This window comes from Hirundo rustica, chromosome 1 (assembly GCF_015227805.2).
Source record: "Hirundo rustica isolate bHirRus1 chromosome 1, bHirRus1.pri.v3, whole genome shotgun sequence".
In the NCBI taxonomy this organism is placed as follows: Eukaryota; Metazoa; Chordata; class Aves; order Passeriformes; family Hirundinidae; genus Hirundo; species Hirundo rustica.
The window spans coordinates 66,797,062-66,820,126 of record NC_053450.1 but is presented as its reverse complement, the minus strand read 5'-3'; the positions used below and the strand labels follow the sequence as shown (position 1 = coordinate 66,820,126).

Sequence of the window (23,065 nt, the reverse complement as noted above, 5' to 3'; positions counted from 1 at the left end):
ACAAGAGAGCTTGCATTATTTTGAGAGACACTCCTTCCTTGATTTTACATGGAAGTTATGCTTTGGAAGTATCACCTTGGTTGCAAAATTTATCAGACGTTTTTTCCATAAGTTGAAAGGCAGCCAGACTCAAAGCTCAGTGCACCTCAGAGGCACAAGCCATAGCAGGTTAATCACATTCTGACAATCTGTATGAGCAAAGCTCACTCTGCAGCGGGCATTCAGAAGAGCGCCTGAGATTACTTCTCCTGATTCAGCTGCACTCCATAAAACTTGATATAATTTAATGTTTTCCACCCTTCTTTTCTGGTGTGCAGCATCATCAAGCTCGATGAGGTAACATTCAATTTTACATTACATGTTGAGCAGCTCCTAATGCAATTAGTATCAATGTAATGGCATAATTTGGTTTTGGATGGGAAGATTTACAAAGAAAATTAGAATAAATGAATGCACAAAGCACCAGCTGGTGCTTATACCTACTCCCACATAAGAAGAATATTGCTATTTGTAATCGTATGAAAGATGAGATAATTTGGATAACAAGGATCAACAAAGGGTGATGCGGCAGTTGGTCTAAACAGAAAGAAATCCACAGACAAATCCTGAACCATGTGGGATATAAAGCCTGCCAAAGCTGGCAGTAATCCAAAAGCATATTTTAAGGGAAGTAAATATTACAATGCATAAATGTACCACATGGTTCATGACAGCAAGTGGAGACAGCAACAAGAACAGTAATAACTGACCAGCCAACTTGAGGGCTTCAGCTGAAGAGGACTCCTGACTGACAACTGAACTTATATTTATACTTTTGATCACTATTTTAGTAAGAGGTTGTCTAATCTCCATCCTGTATTTGGAGGTTTTCAAAATTCAGACAGACGAAGCCATGGCTGACTTGATCTAGTGTTCGTGACAGTCCTGCCTTGAGCCCTCATAAAATGAAGACTAACATGTAGCAGATGAAGAAGGAATTAATGTTGACATGCGCCAAACATATCATATCTAAGCTTTCCTGAGCAGCACAAGAATATGAAGAAAAGTGTATATTACCAGCAAATCCTGTTGCTAGGTAATTCCCATCTTACAAATTTTAGTTCAGTTTAGTTCAGTTCCTTACCCAACTTATTTAACTTTGGGCATTTTTACCAACATTTCTACTGTTGCACTTATCCCAAGATTAAAATTTAGTTTGGCAAACAGGCCAAAGACAGTCATTATTTTGCTTTGTCGCAAGTAATAGCAATTCCTAACAGCTGGACTATTTTGGTGTAATCCTTAACTCTGAAATTCCTTAAGCCAGTACAGCAGAATTATACCTGGGCTTACATTCAGATATGTTTGAAGAAGCAAACAAAATTTTAAAAAGGGCAGACCTTTATCTTAAATACAGTCCAAATCTGTTTGTGAGAACCTGCATGCACACGCACACAGGTATCCATGCTATAGACTTTTCCAGGTGGTCATAGCCAGAAAAAAACCATACTTCAAAGAATTTTCAGTAGAAATTCATGTATAGGCACTGGGGAGATTGTACAGACGGTGCTTCTGTCTGGCAAGGCTTTGAATAAGAAAACAAATTCCCTTGATAAGGTTCTGTGGTTAGCCATATATTTCTTATAGTTAATAAATTAAGCAGGCTGGCAATTAAGCAACAAATTTCTGCAAATAAAGTTCAAGAGTTTATCTTACTAGTATCCATTCCTTTCCTGAGAAATGGGTGAGGTTTATAAAAAGGTGAAAAAGTGACCCTGTGATTCACATTTCCTTGATATGCTGTAGGAGAGAAACCTCCACGTCCCAAATCAGAAGGCAGGACATGCCCCTGATCAAAAGGAAAGTTGACCAGAGGTGACAGGAAATCTGCTGACTAAATTTTCTTTATTTTTTTCTATTTTGCACAACACTTTACTTCCTTCATTATATTTCCTTCTTTGTTTCTGGCAGACAGCTGGAACCCTGATCTCTCAAGGCTAAAATAATCAAATACAAAAAAACTAGTTGGTGGAGACAGGGAATGAGAGCCTTATGAAAACTGTATTTAAGAACATTCAGTAATCTCAAATCTGAATTAAATTAGATATCCAATCAGCAAACTCTCCCACAACATGTCTCCCTCAACACTTCCGTCTGGACACAGTGACAGATACCTGAGTGTAAGGAATTTTCTAACAGATGGGAAAATACCTCCTCTGCTTCCTCATAATCCCTTCTGGATCATTTGCCACCATGACAGATTCTTTTACAATACTAAAGAAGAAACTGATCTGTCTGAAAGGCTTTTCTACCTCTATTGTAAGACAAATTTCTCTTGTCGGTTTTTAAAAGGACTGACACGATCACTTCTTCCCTTTTACACTTGGGGTCTACATCCCAAAATTAGTACCATTAAAAATCATTGCAAAATTACTACCATTACAAATTCCAAAGAAACCCAACACTGACACAAACACGCATTTTTACTACATGCCTTAACAAAGCATGCCTCACCATGTGAAGTGGTAACTGCAAACTAACTGTATCTTTTCTTGGTTCAACACAGTATTAAAAAAAAAAAAAAAAAAAAAAAAAAAAAAAAAGGGCAAATACATAAACAACATTTTACATTTTTTCCCCAGGTATTTCTTCTTCTAAAAACCAATGTTCACTTCTGCCTTGTCCAAAATGCATCCAGCCCAGCTATACAGTTACTAGTTATATTATAGTTATAGTATAGTTATAGAGTACATATTACTTTGGTGTTGAAGAAAATGTGTATGCTTTCAGATCTGTTACAACAGAGCTGTAATAAAGAAAGGTCTGACTCTTCCTCAGAGGATTCCTGTGTCTTATCAAGGTAACATATGGCTCTCCTATTTAACATGCTAGAGAAATTCCCCTCCTGTTAGCTGCTCTCATTTGACTTTGTTCAGCTGAGAGCTCTGTCCCATGCAGCCCAGATGGATCCAGCTGAGGCAACTTCCCTGCAGCCACTGTCCAGATCTGCAGCTCTGTTACAGGTTATCAGCAAAGCAGCAGGGTCAGCAAGGGGAATGTACAACTCATAGTGCACTCTAGCAGTCTTAACTGAGGATTAAAGAGGATGTAAACTAGAACACTGCAGCACATCTTGGGTTACTGAGTCATCAGATTTTTCTTCATTTAGTGTTGGAACCAACATTTGAAACAGTCTGGGAGGAAAGAAAATCCTATCCAGAGGAGGAAAACCTATAGAACCATTCAGGACTGCTCTCCAAAAGCAGGGAGCGAGAGAGGACTTTAGTCCTCTGTGACCCCACATCCTCCTGTGGCTTAATCTGGTGTGTACAGATTACCCATTGGCAGCAAGATCAGGAGACAACCTTGCAGTTCCAGCCTGTGTATGACAAATGACAGAGCAAATTTAACAAGGTTTCCCCTCCTGAAAGCAGACAAATTAGTGTTATTTAAGCTTCAGCTCTGATTCCCCCTTCTTCATATTTAAAATTACTTACATAAAGAAGTGTTTGGAGTTTGCCAGAAGACATGGAAAACAGGTGGATAAACTGCCTGACACATGACAACTTTGCATAAGTACAACATTACCCTGAGGCCATGCCCAAGAAAATGACTGGAGACCTACTTGTAGGAAAAGTGGCTATACCACACACACATTTGAGTAATTACCAGTTGAACCAGAACTAATTCTACAAAGAGCTATAGCAATTGTTAGCCAAATTGAGTCTGTCATGGCAGATGCTAAAATAATTGCTCAGGGAGATTACAGGCCATATCCAAGCAGTTAATTCATTAGAAGTGTAATATTCAGAATGGCAATGGAAGAGTAGACAAAATGGTAGCAAAGAGAGCACAGTTTTTTAACCAAACAAGCACTAGTGCCCTCCTCTGTCATCCTCTAGTCCCTTTTAGAACCCTGGAAGCTGAGAATTTTAAGCTTTCTGTGCTAACAGGCACTGAACAAACCCACAACTTCCCTATTTATATGAGCAATTCATGCTTCAGTTGTTATTCAAAACTGCATATGTTTGCTTATTAGCTGGCTTGAATGAATTTCCCTGTATCTTGGGTTTGGAAAAAACAAAACATTGTGTAGTGTTTTGTACAATCTTCAGTGTGAAAAATACACAAAGTCGTTTTCCCTGCTGTAAATCTCTCACATGAAAAGCGTGGAGTATTTTTAAAAAGCTGGGACAGCTACTGGTTTCATCCAGCAAGATATTTCAGCAAACAAAGAGTCCTCAAAGATTCACAGAGTTGTTGTTTACAGATATTTCTGCCTGGCTACTTGCAGGGAAAAATATATATATTCCAAGTGGAAGGGGTTTTTTTACCAAGGGTTCTTTTGCTTGTCTCCACTAAAGAGAAGAGAAAAGCTCCTAGACAATTTGTCTCCCAGGATGAACTAACTCTTGGCTCTACTCAGATGTAATTCCTAGCAGAGCAAAGGCTCATTTATGTCTATCAAATTCCACAAGACAGAAGTTACAGAGGACGTTATTGGCCAATAGGTCACATGCTGGCTGGCAGCATAGGTGCATATATCCCTGCAGAAAGGGTAACTGCTTGATGGAGAAAGAGAATGGTGAGACACTGGATTTATTCTGCATTTTTCTCTCAGTTTTGAATGCAGGCTGTTAAAATTGGTCTATCCCTTAAAACTGGTGTATCCCTGAGCATTGATTACTTGTATATGTGGACCTTCAGGACACAGCAATAAAAGAATACCACTTCATTTGGTACAACTCACTGTAGAGGAAATGATGCTTGACATAACATAGCTAAAAAATAAATATTAGACAAATATACACCAGAATGCTGGACACTAATGACTCCAAAATGACTTTCACAGTTTTATAAGCTTGGATGTGTGCAGAAGAGAACAGTGAATTTTGCTTTGCAGCCAAGTTACAAACCGTACCTCAGCTGAATGGTACTTTACTTCACAAAGCACACCACTCATTTACAGTTCAACAGGATGCAGCAGGAGAGAACTTATTCCAAAATGTCGTGTAAAAAGGCTTTTCTACAGATGTTATGCAGAAGTTCAGCAGTGATTAAGGAAAACACGTCTGTAGCCACATTCCCAGTCACACAGGAATAAACAAAGTAGGTCCTCCTGAACTGCTTCTGGAAGTGGCAGCAAACCAACAAAGGGTGTGGTGGCAGAGACGACATATGAAACCCATCTCAATTAAACAAAGAAATAGGTCACTGTGCAACGTATGTGATGAATTTTCTTAAGAAAGAAAAGAATTTTCTTAAGAAAGTTTCGTGGAGGTCTAAGAAGAGCAACGACACAGAAGAAAAATGGGCTATTCTAAATATCAAACAGGCTTTACAGTCTCTTGGATAAACAAATGAGAAAATCGTGGCCTATCAGGTGAGACATTTCAGCTCCACAGGCTATCCTGAGATAAGAGACTGGGAAACTGGGAATCACAGCTGCACTGCCAGCAAGCCAGGCCCTGCTGTGGGAGGCAATAGCATCACTTCCCATGTCTCATCCTGCCTGAGCACCACCAACCACCTCCACCATTCTTGTCAAGGTAGCTGCTTTCATTAAGCAAACACTGCAACTCTGCTAGCCCAATCTGGTCAGAAATGAAGTTCGTAATTGCGTGGTTTTTGAAGGCTAGTGCAGATTTATCATATTGTAGGAAAGTTACATATTTCAAATAAAGGTTGACAAATCTTCTCCACTATAAGTGATTTTTTTGAGTTCAGAATGACTTAATTTTTCAAATATAATTCAGTACCCACCTCAATTAGACTTTTCTATAAGGTGATTAAATGTCTGCTTTTTGTTGCAAGAATTGCCACCCAAAAGTTATAAAATAAAATCATGAGATGACTAGTGCTCCAGTACATTAGTATATTACATATACATGAACATATATAAAAAGCAAATACGCTGGTGTAATTAGCTGATTAACAGCCATGCTGTAAATCTGTAATATTTTTCCCTCAGATTTCAACACTGAAGATGTCCAAAGTGATGGCACTACCACAGACATAGAGGCAGGTGATTTCCAAATGCTCCTGCTGTAACCTCCTCTCTAATCACCTGCCGAAAGACAGCATACTGTGCCACCCAAATAATGCTTACAGTTATTATGCCTCTTCAAAATGGCCACTCAAATAAAGAAAGACTCTAATAACAGAAAAAAAGTACTTTCAAAAGTAGTCACTACTGTCTGCAAATGAGCCATTTTTCTATATATAAAAATATCAAATTTTATAAAAATCTGGAAGAAAAGTTCTTGCACAAATCAGGAAAATGCAGACACAGGGATATTCCAGTTTGGACACCTAGTGTGTTTCTGATAGAAAAGTTACGAAAACTGACTTATTTTTATATAAGCTTTTCTAAGATTGTCACTAGTCCTTATTTCTTACCCAGAGCTTTTGTCATTTATTCAAATAGATACACTCAGTCTGATCTTTAAAGCTGAGCTTTTATCAATTCTTAAACTGTATCTGATATATATGTATAAAATAAACACTGTTCCGACAGCCACCTTCTCTTCAGGTCATTGCATGATGAAATTTACACAGCAACCATGAGATGAGCAAATTGAACTGTGACAACAGGTTGATATAATATTTGGAAAATGCCTCATTACATCATACATTAATTTTATGCTTCCCCTACAGACAAGAAGCAACAGACCTTACATTAGGGTCCTGCAGACTGGAGGTCTTACTGGGATTTACAAAAGAGGTCTCTTCTTTCACAGCCTGTTAAAAGAAGGAGACAAAGTTTAGTACAACGTCCATGCACTTAGGATCATACAACTCTTTATTAAAAAAAATATTCCTGTAAGCACCTCAGAAAACTGTAGTACCCAAAATGCCTACTCAGTCCAGATTTAAAATACATGATCTTTTTGGGTTTTTATCTCCTACAGCTGAGATTCACTGTGATGAGCAACAATGTACAATGTGCAGGGTAATAGTGTAAGGAAGAGAGGATAAAGAAAGAACACTGGCATTTATGGTTCCTCCAGAAAGCACTTGAGCAGAAATCATACAAAATCTACACAAACATGCTGTAGTTGAGCTGTCCTTTCAATAGGAGTAGAATAAATATTTATGTCACCTAACTGAAATAATGATGCCAACTTTTCATTCAGTCTTTGAAAATCTAACTGAAAAATGTGATCCCCTACATATATTCACACTCTATGCACAATTCACAGAAAAATCTCACCCACTGCTGTTCTCTGCTAAATTACAGAGTCCTGTCTCTCATATGCCATTTGTCTGTCGAGTTGAAAATACTAGTATTGCAAAATAACTTACATGGAAATTGCTTTATCACCAAGGAAATGCCCAATCTGGGCAGGTGTTGATATACTTTTCATCTGAGATGCAGTATTCCACAATCCACGTGTAAATGCCAGTGTGAGGACAACACTGCCCCCACTACAGAAAACACTGACTACAGAGATATGAGTATCTCCAAATTAGTCAGGGACTTCTCAGACTGTGACATTTGCACCCCAGTACATGCAGAGAAGGGGATTGAAATAGTCCCACAACAGAGTGATTTTTCAGGGTTCAGTATCTGAACCACAGTAATTTGAGGCTATAGGTCCAGATCAAATTAAATTAAATGTGTCAGTCTAATCCTCTTAAAAAAGGATGAAACAGATTTCTTCAAATCCATCAAATCCAAATCAAAGGATTTTACAGACATGTAAAAATATTGTAATGTTACATAAGACCTTCCATTGAATAAAATTGATATATTCCATTTGAAGGTACTCATAAGAAGAGGAAACAAAATCAAAGCTGAGTTTCTTCTATACCTTAGCAATGAACTAAAATAAAAATAACAGTAGGGATACACAATGCTTGGGGAAATTGCCCAAGCTGTGATAGCTTTGGCTTTGTTCTCCCCTAGAGGGAACAGAAGCTTCATTGCCACTTCCCGGATCATTATTTACCAGATCATCAGCCATGGTGGGAAGGAACTATTCCAGCTTGTACACACAATTAATTGTATGAGCAATTAAAGTGGAGCCACTGGGAGTCTGACAGAAAGTGAACTCTGTTCTGGGTCTTCTCCAGCCCAGGCAAGAACCTGAGGTGATGGGTTAGAAGGCATTTTGGGACAAGTCCTTTTGTAGGAAGTTCCTCCCTTCCTATTAGAACTGTTGAACCTTGTATATTGATACCAAACCCACCATCTCAGAGAGGGGACCTTCTGACCCTCATCAGAAGGTTTATCCTCTCCTAGGGGGCAAGTTTTCAAAAAGGAAGCTGGTTTACAGCTGGGATACTTGGAGGAGAACAGGAGTTCAGCAGTAGTTACTGAAGAAGCTCCGTTCCAATGTAGTGTCCTTACATATTTGGGTTTAATCTCCCCCAGGCAGAGGTTTCCTCAGGCAGAGGTTTCCTTAGTCCTGCATAAATACTCCAGAAATTAAGGAAGCAGATAAATGTTGGACATAATCACAACACCACTGTCATTGTAACTCAGCCACCAAATATTTTGCTGCTCAGGTTTTCAGTGAATTAGTGTCACATCATAAACCGTTTGGGGATCAGGAGTGCAATTTTTAAAATTTTAATAAATTTGTAGCTTTAAGAAATTCAGTTCAGTTTGGTCTTCTAGTAGCTCTGTCTAGCATAATGTTTATTCAAAATCGATTGATTTCTTGAAAGGAAAGAAAATTTTTTAAGCACTTGAGAGAAAACATTGAACTTAATTCTTTGTTGGCAGAGATGAGCAGTCGAAGCAATATTTCTTTGTTCTACAGAAATTATAATGCTTTTTAAAAAGCTGTTCAGTTTCTGAAATCTGTAAACATGAATCCAGCTGTCAGAAACCTAATGCAAAATTTCTTCTTCCACACTGGTGTCGTAGCAGCATTTTATTGTTAAGCCTGTCAAGCTAGCTGCTTATTATGCATCAAATTGGTTACTTTTCAAAACTATAAATTTTAGTTCATTCCAATTTTCACCAAATTATTTGATCTGCATTTTAAGATGCACTTGAACACAACAATAGTAAAAGGAGAATACAGAGATCAAGAATGTAATGCAGCGGTTGTGACCAGTAATGAAATTATAAAAATTCCATCCACTTAAATGCTGTAAGCCATGGATCTCATCAGCCAGCTGAGAGTTCACTGTGTTAGACCCTTGGTTGCTTCTCAGCTCTGTGACTACGTTACTTCTCTCTTTTGTCTTCTCTGCATTGGAAGGCTAAGCCTTCATCTCAAGAAGTCATATATTCCTATGCAGCATGACCAGCAGTCTCCATCAATGAGGAATTTCTCTTGGTACTAGTATTTCTCTGTTATTACTCGTGTTTTAGAGATCAGAAGAGAATCCTGTACCCACAAGGAAGCACCAAGTAACCCACTCTAAATTGTAAGGAGAAAAGGAACTGCAAAGAAATGGGGGAAGCCTGAACAGCCTCAGGTGATGAGGCATGACCTCAGGGTGCCATGGAGTGTGCATTGGCAGGTACAGATTAACGAGGATGGGCTCGTTCTTCTCACCTTATGCCTCTCCTCCCTACCTGTGGATGAACAGACACAGGAAAATGTTATACTTGCAAACCCTTCTGCAAAGGGCTTCAGCCATCACAAAGTGTACCACCCCTGCTTCACTTGAGGGCTTATTGGCTTTTGGGTTGTTTGTCTGTTTCAGAAAAAGGTCAGTAAGTCATCAACTGGCAGCCTGCTTCTTTTATTTTTCTTCTTAACACTGCAAATCACATTCACTAATCACAGAAGGACTTTCTCAGCCTTACTGAAAAGACATGACTGGAGAACAACCCTTGCAATATAATTCCCAAATGGTTTGCCTTCATTTGACAACAGGTGCACCTGCTGGGACCTGGATTTGGGATTCCATTGCAGGATGCCTTCCAGCAATGGAGCAAGGGGGTTTAGCCAAGGGTAGCAGGATGTGCCTGGTAGGGAACATACACAGAGAGCTGGGCAGTGGCTCTCACCCACTGAAAGCCCGGCACTGAGCTGTGTAAGAATGACAGAGGCAGAAGCAAAGCATGGAACTGCTTAGATCTTAACTAAGGCAGATTCTCCCCTCCCACAGAGGTTGCTGCTCTGAGGGAGAGATTTCAGGGCACAGCAGACCTGGAAGCCCAATTTATACAGAAGCATATTCATTTAATAATTACCCAAACAAAAACAAGCTATTCTTCTAACTTCCAGACTGCAAACCAAATTAAAAGTTGATCCATATAATCCATCCACACAATGCCATTCTCTTTTTTTATCTGCATCAGGCCCAGAGGAAAAGAAAAATCATTAATGTTCTGATTTCATATGCCATTAACTTTCTGGATGATGTTAGAAACAAAGAATTCCTTTATCATTTTAAGCATTACTTTATACTATTCAGGGAAAAGAAACATGACTGGGCAGCAATGCCATTGTACAAGCTCTCTTCACAGATGATTGTTAAGAAATAGTTTCACCAAAGGATGAAAAGAGGAGAAAAGTATCTAAGCAATATCAAATTTTGCCCACAGCTCCCTAAACCATCTAAATATGGGCAGCCTGGGAGTTCTCAGATTGCTTTTCTGTCAGGTCCTGAGCACTGCTAATCCCTGCCCCTGTCTTGGCAGCTGGGTTCTTTGGAGCCTTAGAGAGGGCGTAGACACTCCAGGGATGCTACACCAGACTCTACTGAACTTTCTAGAGGGGGTGGGAACACTTTCTGTCCCATGAGAGTAATCCCATGCATGAGTTCATAAGTCCTGGTGGCTGGATTTGCCTAGTGAACAGCAGCCCCTTCGATGCTCTTCTGAAGAAAGAGTTACCCCAGGATAATGGAGGACACAAGTTTAAAATGGGAATTGGTTGCACCAAGCATGGACCAGGAGAGAAAATACAGTAAAGATGGAACTTTGGGTGCAGCCTTCTGTGATTTTGGCCAGTGGGGAACTGTGCAAGGCAGTCTGTGTTCTTAATGTCTCAAGCAAGCACCATGGGGAGCTAGGGCCATCTGTGTCTCTCCTCCATCATAAGGGGCATTGCTGCAGCTCTCACCTCTACTGACCCAAAATAGGAGCACCTTGGATAAGCAAAACAACTGCATGAAGAATCAGATCACTGCAGCCAAGGGGGAGTGTCAGGTTCTCATCTGAGAAAGACAAGGGTCTAGAAGGCTTGTAGGAAACACATGATGGCTCTTATTTAGCAATTTCACAAAGTTCTCAGTTGCAGAAAGGAAGGGAAAGCAGCACAGCTTTCAGATGTTTTGAGATCTTGAAAGGTAAGGATGGAATTACTCTCACAGCAGTGGCCTGGAAATACTTCTCCGCCTTGGTTCTTTCTGAATCTGTAATGATGGTAAGGAGGCCTGAAGCATATTTGATTTTTCAGCTCTTTATCAACATTTTTTATCTTTTGTCAGCCATGCCAAATGTTGCCTGATCTCATTAGATAATACAGGCTAAGGAACATGTCATCAGGAAGAATGTTCTGCCAAGGTAAACTTACCTTGGTGATTTAATATGTCAAATGTAACTTTTCAGGCAGAAAAGCATGATGTTTATGTCTCTTGGGAACAGACTACTCTGGTTTTTTTCCCTCTGAATGAGGCTTGGCACCATGGGCTATGGTGGGGCTCTTACACATCAAGGCAATTAACAGTACTTGTCTCATCATGTCCTGGCACTTAGAGACACACCAGAGAGGAGACAGAGCTGACATACCCACAGCTCTCAGAGTCTTATGACACCACTGCCACATTTGCCTCCATTATCCCAGAGAGTAAATTGAAGATCTCATCAGTTCCCACATTCTGTTTATGTAAATCTTCGCTCCCCTTCTGTACCTCCAGCAAAGCTGCCGCATCATTTCCTCAGTTCCTTCCCTGATTTTGAGGTATCTTTGCTGACACACTTCTAATGAGCTGCCATATATCATATATTCATCACACACAATCAAAATCTTGTATTTTTATACCTGTGGAACCATCAGATTCCTGTATCCTCACTTTTTAAGTTGAACAAACCTGTTTCCACATAGCAACTGAACACAGAGAATTTGAAGCTGAGCCATTTTTAAATTCCATTGTTATGAACAATTATAACAGATGCAATGTTGCACTTGCTGCTGTTCCAGTTGAGAATCCCAGTGCAGTTGCTTCTTTTTACCTAGCCTGTAACTTGACAGTGAGGTTATTGCTCATCCAAGTGGGTGACTAACAGCAACAGCTTTAGCAAGGAAGGCTCAGTGTACATAAGGAGCTGTGGAAGCTTCCCCCACAGCCTGAACACCTCAGCTGTGACCTGTTATGCTCACATAATTTCAGTTCTGATCTCTGTGCAAAGACTGTCAAATTGTGCAGTAGCTCAGTGCTATGAATAAGGACAGATGGAGGGAGGAAAGGAGGGGAGGGAAGCAAATAGTAACATTCAAAACATGATGGAAGGAGCCTGAAATGTTGGAAAAGCCTTGATCCTTTCAAGGCACTTAAGTCAACATCTGGTGAAAGCTGAGAATTCCTCTGGGTATCCAGAAGGATTTGTTTAAGTTCCATTATAAGAAAGATTGCATATGATTATAAATCCTCAAGTGTCTTCCCCTCACCTACTCTATTTTCATTCATGACCTGATTAGGGTTTGAATCCAGATCTCCTTAGGTGAATAAAGCTCTAAAGACCCAGCTTACATAAAGACAGTGAATATTTTCTAGAAATACATGGCAAAAGCATCTGGACTTTGAAGTCGACAAGTCCTTACGCTTGAATCTTTCCTTAAAGGAGGCAGAACACTAAAAGAGACAAAGAATCGTCAAAAATGTAGCCATGACAGACTAGCGCTGTGGATCACCTCACTTATGCACCTTTTCTACCATAAATAATGCATACATGCCAGTGTCATTTACATTGCAGCCATGGCTTGCATCTAGTTAGAGAGCACAGGATGACGCCGGTCTCCCGCATGACCTGAGGTATTTTCTGTTCCACGGACCAGTCCTTTCCTCAAGACAACTCTAAATAGCACAGGCAACCTGCACTTACTCACATATTTGCAATACTTAGGAGAATGATATTCAGTCTCTACTTGTTTCTAGGAAAGGGAGAAAAAAAGAGAGAGATGGCTATCGACCTGGCCTAAAAATTTGCATGTGTATAGGCTTGTCAAGAAAGTTAGTGTGTGAAAGGAGTTAGAGGCTGAACGTCCCTTTGTTCAGCCTAAATGTCCCTTTGTTTACTGAGAACCAGGGCAGAGGAATCAATGGCTGGAGAACCCAAACCTGGCTGATTGAAGATCAGACCTCAATCTGACTCCCTGGCCAAGAGTTTCCACTGGAGTTGAAAAGGGAGAAACAAATGGGATTTTGTGTGCTCTTTTGTAAGGACCCTGCAGCTCCAAACCACCTTTTCCACCACTTTTTTTTTTTTTTTTTTCTCAGCAAACAACCCATAATGTAGCTCAGTAGTAAAGTCACCTCTATTTGTCTTCTATAAACTGCACTGCACAAATGCACCTGCAGAATGAGCTTATCCTTCCCTTGTCGGCAGACAAGGGGAAGATGTGAGTGATGCAAAAATCAGCTGCAGTAGAAATCTGAGAGAAACAGGATCCTTCCCTGTGCTAACCTGCTAGACACACATCAATCCAAGGACACCTATCAATCCTAGACACCTATCAATCCAAGGACTTAGGGAAGCCTGGGTAACAGGTGCAGAATACAGACACCACTTGTGGATGACAAACTGCTAGAACACAGCACACACTACCTGTCAAAATAAAAAACCCTGCTGAGATAGCTGTACATTTGCTCAGGATCCTGAGCGTCATTTTAAAGATAATTAGGATTTGTCCAAAGCCAAAATGGACAGAAATAGCAACTGCAACCTGTAAGTATCTTTCCTTCATCACCTGGGCCATGAACTTTTTGGCAAAAGGGACTCTGTGATACTAGCAAATCACGTCTGCTCAATCACAGCACATCAGCACTGACTCATGCAAGCTGTAAAGGGGTTTTAAATGCTAGGGAGAGCTGGTCTTTTGTATTCTGACAGCTCCTTACTGCTGTTTTATATGAGTACCTCTCAAATGAAGAGCCTGGAATATATGGGGAAGAAGAAAAAAAAAGATATGTCAGTTGCTTCACAGTGTTTAGGGCTCTCCTGGAGCTTAATTATGTGGGAACTGTGACATGTAGTCTGTCAGCTAAAAGGTGGCAGATCCCTGTGGCACAGTTTGGGAGGTGTGCTGCGAAACATTACTCATTTGCTCTTGCCCTACAGGTAACTGTATAGCATGCCCTGTGCAAACCACAGGTTCCACAGCTGCGTGTGGGTTCCTCACATTTCTCACCTGTGCTGTCTGTGGCAGTGAGCTCCTAGATCCAGCTTCTGTGCACACTGCAGTTTGATTCTACATTTAGATAAGTAGCACATAAATATTCCCGTCTTTACCAAATAAAAAAAAATCACACTCCCTGATGTTGGTTTTCTGCTGCTCTATGACTCTAAACCACAAGCAGGACGAAACGGTCAGCACCATAACCTTACAAATTTTTGGTCTCTAAATCAGGGCTATAATTGTGGGAATTGTCCCCTAGGAATGTGATAAACAGCTCTTCGGTACAATTCTGAAATGAAGAAGCACAGAGAGCACATTCCAGAATATATTTTCAAACATCTAGCAACATTTCTCCTGGTTTCATTTTTTAAATCAGAAGGACTAGAATCATTCGTTTCTAAGGCTCTCTCTTGTGTTGGTGCCCAGCTGCCATAAAACCAAAGTAAACTACAAAAAAAAATCTGTCCCAGCTTATATTTTCCATTTGCATACATTTACTCCATTCTCTGAATTAACAAGGAATAGCTTCTACTTCTACTACATGCAGGAGGTGCTTTCATAAACTTGTCACATCCTGATGTTAGTAGCATATGGTATTGAAAATATTCCTACTGCTTGAAGGGAGAGCTGTTACAAATACTTCAAGCAACAGTTTGTTAATTTTGGATGTGATCCTACAGTGCACCAATATTTTTCTCATGCTTTTAAACCTAACAATATCATGAAGATGCCCCATGAAGTTTCAAAAAGAACAAGTTAGACCATGGAATTTTGGGGTCCCTTAGAGAAATGTTTCCTTTCAAACATGAATGTGCATAAAACAGTGTTTCTTTCTTCCTCGTTTAACAAACTAGAACAGCAAATGCCCTTTTTTTTCTGGTGTGGTTTTTTTTTGTTGTTGTTTGCTTTGTTTTTGTTTTTGGTTTTTGTGCTATCATAAAATATGGGAATAACTGTGTTCTACACAAGGAAAAGCAAGGCTGCCTTGCTTTATAACTCGAGGAATATAGGCTATGCCTTACAGACCCTAGGTATACCTCTTGTTCTGGCTGCCTAGCAAATTGAAATATGACAGTACAGAAAAGAAGAGATGAGAAATGGGAGTGTTATGAGTAAGGCCAGAAGGCAAGACTTCTCAGGGATATAATATAGAACTGGCATGAAAAGATAGAATTGGGCAGAGGATAGTATCATTAGTCCTCCAGATATACTGAGCAGCAAGATATGTTAGATGGGGTCAAGGAGGGGCAGGATCACTGCCCTGAGGGAATACATAGCGTTAAATTGTTGTCTTCCATGAACAAAATTATTCCTTATCTGCTCCCTTGAAAGGATGCTGTGTCTCTCAGCAGTGTAATTCCATCCCAGCTCACTTCTCCCAGAAGATGACTGAACTGCCACTGGGAAATGGCTTAGCTGTTGGTATTCAGCTAGTTGTCTGGAAGGCTGGGGACAGGTAGAGAAGATAACTGAGTTGGTTTATGGCATCTAATACAGTGATTTATCAGGTCCTCCTGTAGCTGCCTTCCCTTCTCCACTTTCTAGATTATAAAGGTTGTGTTTTCACTGATTCCTTCACCATGACCATTTTTCCTACCCTTTTCAGTGCTTGTGCAGCCACAGCTTCTTACTGTAACAGCTGATCATTGCCTGGTCTCTGCCTGCTTATTTTTTCAATGTATCTGAGAAGGGTGATCTTTCATATTTGACAGGAGGGGAACTCAAGTGCAGAAGTCATCTCTAGTTACACAGGCAATTTTTTGGCTAAGCAGAGCAGGTAGCTGAATGAGGATTTCTAAGATTAAGGTGACTTCCTAATTTACTGGCTATAAATATAAGTCATACTTTGTTAGCAGTGAAAGACACAAAGCTTTCAAACTGAATCTTATGCCATTATTTTTCTACAATATATGATATATTGCAACAGTCTTCTTTACCTTCTTTCCCCAGAAATATTAAGATTTTGCTGATTGAGGCCAAGTCCACAGACATCTACTTGATCCAACTGGACTTTTAAAGCATTGTGAAAAACAGCATCGGAAGGAAGGAAAAGAAGAATGCTCAGTTTGCTCTGAAAGTTATTTACAGCAGAGCAGCAGCTAAATACGGTTATGGCAGAAAAAGCAGTCCAGGATGTTTTCTCTTGGAAAGCCTCAGACTGAAAAATTAAGGCAGAACAGGTCAATTGAGAGATGCATACGTTAAATACATTTCCTATCTTGCCTTAATAATGTTGTATTCTGAATGCAGCAGCACACACTGCTTCCAGCCTTTAACTATCCAGTCAACATTAAGCATGTCCAGGAGAAAATAAAAATATGAGAAGTATACCATGACATCTTGTAGAAAAGACACACAGGAAAAGCAGAAGGTAAACCCAAGGGCAGAAATATGCTGCATAAAACATAGTTGATACAACAGAGTTCAGAGAGGTGAGAGAACTGCTTTAAGCAAAAACTAAAAGAAAAAAAAAAAAAAATCACCCAAACAACTTCTTCCTCCTTATGCTGTCAGATTTATGGCTTCTGCTATTGAAATCTAAGGCAGGCAGAATAACCAAATTTTGATGCTCCCTTAGATCTAGCTAGATCAGATGTAATGTAGCTCTCAAATGAAAGATCTGCCAGGGAACAACAAATACGCAAAGCTGATTGTTAACAAAGTCCTCTGCAGGGCAAGTTGACCTGGTATGCTACTGTGAAAAAAAACAAAGCAATGGAATTCAAAGTATTGTATTCAAAGAGAATAGTGTGTTCAAGGATACCACAGGAACTTGGGATCACATTATAACAACCTTTCTACCTCTATTCTTGTTCCTAAAACTCTGTATTTGGCTTTATTTTTTGGTACTGATGGCATTATCTTTTGTCTACGAATTTCACATTTTAGATTTTAAGCTCTGACTGGGAAAAACTTTTTACAGTCATGCTATTTAGCATCAGTTTTCAGTTGTATGGCACCATAAAAAGAGTATTTTTTAAACAGTGTGTATCTAATAGAAACATTAACCAAGCAGTGAAAATAGAAGCTTAAAATTGAGTTAAAAGTACATGAACAAGTAAGAAAACAAAAGACTAGCTAATATTTCACAATCAGACATCTAAAGCTAATCCCCTGAAATAAAGGTTGAATTTGGATATATAGATATTATCATTAGAACAATCTTAACCCCAGTTTCCATCAGTAGGAGTAGGCCCAGAAAACTCCAGAGGTTATTCTTCCTAAGCTACAAAGTAAGTAAAAACTACAGTGACAAAAGAGAGATTTCCTGAGGCCATCTTTCCTGTTTTCTCAGCCTTTCTTGGCTGTATTAATCATGTCGGTTAGGATAAATTTCCTACTTCCACCGTATCAATCGTTTTGAGTTACCTGAAGAAACTGCAGAGCAGCTAAAGAGCGCTATGTCAGTGTGCATACTTGACTAAAAATGAGGTGTTTCCTCAAGAGGAATGATGGGATTTTTGAAAACTGGTGAAAGCTATGCCAAAACTAAAAAACCCCAGAGTATTTAACACAGATTACCTGGGCACCTACTCTAAAAGCAGCTTCCACTTGAGCTTTGAGGATGTTGCACTTCAAATGGTCAGGTACAGATGAAGGTGACACAGGGGCATGAAGAGTCTTTTCTGATACCTTCTTGTCTTCAGCCTGTATTTATTAAAAAAGCAGTGACATACATTAGAAAGATGAGCCCATAAAATTATCAAAGGTTAAATTTTCACTTGTAATAACTTGATTCAGCAATACTGGCTAAAACTTCCATATTTATACCCTGATAGATACATCTTAGAAGTTTTCAAAATATTTAATGACATGGTACTATGTTCAAGACAAGAATAGCCCCAGGGAAGCCTGAATAATAAAAGCAAGAAAATTATGTAGAATGAAGATACATTAAAAAAGCCCAGCCAGGCCCTGGAGTGGTTGCTGAAACCTGCGATCACACTGAGGAAAGAAAAGATTGTCTCAAATTATCCCATAGAAGGCAGAAGAAGAAACAGCACAAATATAGTGAACACTGGCTTTTTACACCACCCTTAAAATGCAAAGCTTTGCAAGTTTAACCAGTGAAATGTGAAGGAATCTCCACTTATTTGCAAGCCAAGCAAAATCTCCTTCATCAGAAGGAAAAGAAAAATCAAGAAACTTTAAACATTGCTGTTTCCACTTGATATCAATCCTTTAGCTACGCAGTGATCTGAATTAGAAATTTTGGCCTCAGGACAGTTAGTGTAGTGCTCTGGTCAAATATGACCTAAAGGTTTTGTGCCTTGAACAAACTATATCCAGCAGAAATGTCACTTTAACAAACATCCCATGCAGAAAAGGAAAACAAAAAGAAAGAAAATGTAATACTAATGTATCAACAAAGAGCGTAAGATGAGAGCAGGATTGTAAACACGAACTCTTAAACAGTCAAACTCTAATATGGCACATATTTTTAGAGCATAATTGGACAATGGCACAGCAGCCATTGCAAATTTCCCTATACTTCCTGGAAGTGGCACCTGAATTACAGATGAGTAACAGCCTAAACTGTGCATCCATTTTCAGCTCTCATGGCTGAGAAGGGTGAGTGGTCATATACACCCAGACAGAACAGATATATAATGCTGTCATTCAGATTTCAGCCAAAACAGATACAATGCATCAGTACACCAGGTCCGGTGATCCCTGAGGTTCACCTCTGTCAAGTATTTCAAGACAGAACCAATTTTTTTTTTTTTTTCCCCCCATGAAATTACCATATGATTAGCCCTTTAACTGCAAAATCTGTCTCCTTTATCCTTCCTTCTGCCCTCCCCCATGGCATTCCACTGGCTGATGGTAACTACAGTCTTGCTGACTCTTTTCTTTGGTCCTTGAGCAAGCACAGACAAATGGGAATATCAAGATTTGGGGGACAATTTCTGCTAGTGGAGTAAGTCACAAAAGCAATTGTGTTGCCTAAGGAAACTGTTCAGCAAACACTAGGGAGGGAAAGAGCCAGACCTTAGCAGAACTCTGTTCAGACTGCAAGATATTTATGTGTAAGCAAAGCTGGTCTAGTGGCCTTCTGCATCCAAAATGCCATAGCTGCCAGGTATGATTTTGAAAAACTGTCTGTTAAAAGACTGCTCCTCATGAGATTTTTTTTCTCTGCCAAATTTCTAATAAATCTTACATGTTTATTTGTCGAGCTACATTTACTTTTTTTAGAGGAAGATGTATTTGGACTTCCCATTCTCCCCAGTCTCCTCCTAAGGGGAAAGGAAAATACATAAAATGAAAAGTGACAGTGTCTAGCTGGAGCAACTTATGGAACTGTAGTCATCTATTCAGTCTTGAATATAATACTAGTTTAGCAAGTATATGAAAAAAAAACACAAACAAAACAAAACAACAACAGCAACAACAACAGCAAAACCAAACCCAAGCATGAAATATTTGATTGCCATAGGTGTCTTTTCTGGGATACTTGTGAAGCTGAGAAGTGGAGATAACCAAAAGGACAAAATTATTTGTAAAGAAAGCCCAGCTTTTACTTCACCGCTATTCTTGGTAGACAAAGTGAGGACATTTTAAAAAGGCTGTTATTACTGCCAACTTTCACATGTATTGATTTCTAACAGCAGAAAAAACACTCTAAGCAGTGGTATTTCTAAAGGCCATGCCAAATCCCACCTTTGTTTTAACACTGTATACTAATTAATTAACATTTCAGTCAAGCAAGATTAAACAATTGTATTTTACTTTTATAGCAAGACAATCAAGGCTTGTTTAGGAGAAAAGCTTATTTTATAAAAAGAAATACTCCCAAGTGCCATCCCTCTGTTATTCAGGTAGATATAGATATTTTTCAGTCTTATTGTTCTTCCTCCACTGCCCGATTTTTTCACATCAACCAGGAGGAAGATAAAAGCTCCCAGGGCTGCCCTATATCTGGGAATCCTCGAAAGATCTAAATCTCCTGCTGTATTCAGTATTGTGCAGATGATTTCATTTAACAGAGATCCCCAATGTGAGATCTGATGTGCAAGTCTCACACTGATATTCTTGAGAGGTCCAAATACTGATGGTGGCTGACCTGGCTGAAAGAGAAAGCTGCTGTTAGAAAGTGCATGCTTCTCAGAAGCCAATCCTTGGTATCCAGTTCTCCTTTAGCCCTTGTTTAGGTCACGCTTTAGGGGTTTCACCTATAAGCAAGCAACACTTGCTTTGCTTGCACTGCAAGAGGAGCAGCAGCACCTTTAGTGACTGGTCACACATGAAGAGCAGACATTGCTGCAATCTCTGCTCGTCCTGCTCAGCAGCTGCTGAGCCAACGGTCAAAGACCACCACGTCCCCCCGCCCCGGCGGAAACGCCGACTGCACACAAACCACACCTGGGCCCTGGCAGTGCTTGGCCTGACCTAGGACTTCTTTAGCTTCTGAACATATGTCAAAGGCTTCTTTGCCTCAGCAGTGACGGTCTTTTCTGCTGCAGAACAGCAAATCCTGAGTCATTGCTGAGTTCTGCTCTCCCACAGCAGATTAGCTGAGACTATTACACACAGAGTCAGTGGCACTAAGGATCCAGATGACAAGTAAACTTTAATCACAGAACTAAGCAGTACCTCCTTATTGCAGACTATTAGCACTTGTAAGCATAAGTTCCTATTTTTCCTTAATGCCACTAATCTTTACATACAAGCTCGTTCACCCCCCAATTTAACTCCTATAGTATAATTGTCATAAAGAATGCAAAAGAAAATAAAATATTTCATGGCTACAAAAGCTCATGCAGAATCTTCTGTGGTTCATTTCACTAGTTTATAAGAAAATCAAAGATCTAAACCCTTTCTGCACTAGGAATCTCCACATATTATTGCTACAAGAATGAAAGCTGTATTTTACTTTATTTTGCTGTATAATAAAAAAATTTTAGATTTCCAGAATCCTCACTGCTCTCAGCAATAAAGCAGCTAGGTATTCATCTGTTGAGCCAGGCTGGCAGTTATTAATGTTTTGTTTTAATTTATAACCTCAGAGTATTCTATTTGGAAGTGATTAGAATGTTAAACATGATGTTAATGAAACTTCCTATTTTATAATTTTTATGAGGCAATTTTAAAGATTCTTAGATGCCCCTTTCAAGTGAAAGTCCTAGAGCCAAACTTGCATTTGAAAGAGATAATATTCTTGCTTAGAACTGTAATTTGAACTCATCCTAAAAGGTTTAGAAATTAAGAAAAAAAAAATTAGGATACTTGATAACACTCCAGTTTTCCATGTCCAATTCTGCTGATCTCAATAATAGCAACGTGTTTACATTTTTTTTCCCCATTAATGCAGAATTTTATTTTTCCATAAAAGGAGAACCCTGGAGTATTGCATTAAAAAAAAAAAAAAAAAAAACACCAAAAAAAAAACCCAAACAAAACCAAAAAACCAAACCACAGAAAAATTCAAACAAGCTCAGATATATACACATATAAAATTGAAGGTCTTTTTTTTTCTTTTAGTAATTGAGGTCTTACATTAGCTTTTTCTCCTCCCAGACATTTACTTTAAATTCAATTATATTTGCTGATACTAGAACTGAAGGCAGATTTGTAGAGTGTTAGATAATGCTGACACTGACTTTGGTTTGCAAATCTAAGTGAATGTTCAGTACATATACAGAATATAAAAATAGTTTCATGAAACACAGTAATACCACTCCTGTACATAACATTTCCAAGCTCTGCTTTAAAAGGTTCATGCTTTGTTACACATCAAACTTTGTACCAAGAGCAAGATTCATGATCTTGTGCCTCCATCTATTTATTGATAGCCTCTTCTTAGCCAAACAGCATGTTTAAAACATGTATTTGACTGGAGTTAACTAAAGAACAGAATGAATATTTTCTTTAAAAATGAAGGTCTATTTTTGTCACAAGTCATTCCTACTAGTGGGAGGTAGAATTTTAACGAAGACAACACAAACACATAGCTAAGTGAGGCTTCCTAGGACTCAACTACATCTGCAAATGTGCATGGAAATCTACAGACTCTTCTGACTCTTTTTCACCAGGAAATTTATTGCTTTTAACCATTTGACAGTTAACACCAATTACTAACAGATACCACAATGATAAGACCTATACAATTATGTGTTATTCTTATTTGAGGCAAAGTTTACAAGCAGAAATTGCATCTTCTTTATGAGAAAAAAAGTACAATTGAAAAACAAACAAACAAACCCCTCATTAAGTTGTCAGACACAGAATATTTTCCTCAGGTTAGCTATTTAGTTGGTCTAATGAAATATATAACTCTCAATATATCTTGTTATGCTTATATTCTCAGAGAAAACCTCTAATTCTTGGTATCAAATTTATTTTATAAAATGCTATTGCTCAATATTATTAAATCCTACCTCTGTCACTGCGAGCTTCCTGACAGTCTTAGCAGACCACGATAGCCTTGTTTCCTGGGATATACACTCTGGTCTGTGTTTCACACAGAAGAGTCTCAGGTACAACAACAAGGTGAGTTCATTTCATGGGTTTTCTTAAACTGCAAATGATTTTTGGAACCCCAGTGGCTTTGGGCATTGCTGTTATACAGGGAGCTGTTATTGTTTGGAAACAGACAATCTGTGTAACAGGGGAGTCAGTCCTATAACATAGTTTTGCCCTGCTAATGAAAGGCCATAAGTTCTGAGCGGACTTTGCAAAGACATTGAGGGTCATCAAGCTGGCTCTGTCTGAACCTCTCTCAATTTACTAAGTTTAGCTGTAGCAGCAATAATTTTATATAGAAAACAATAACA

At 39.1% G+C, this 23,065-nt stretch overlaps 1 protein-coding gene across 3 annotated transcripts in view; it reads right to left on the bottom strand.

Annotated features, from left to right (window-relative positions):
- EPB41L4B (erythrocyte membrane protein band 4.1 like 4B) overlaps positions 1–23,065 on the bottom strand; it is a 170,248-nt gene that overhangs the window by 39,565 nt on the left and 107,618 nt on the right. For all 3 annotated transcript variants that reach the window (XM_040078806.2, XM_040078816.2, XM_040078825.2), the window contains 2 exons: positions 17,811–17,936; positions 6,653–6,720 (listed from right to left, as the gene is read on the bottom strand). In XM_040078806.2, the coding sequence (XP_039934740.1) occupies positions 6,653–6,720; positions 17,811–17,936 (194 nt within the window). The remainder of the gene's footprint in view (positions 1–6,652; positions 6,721–17,810; positions 17,937–23,065) is intronic.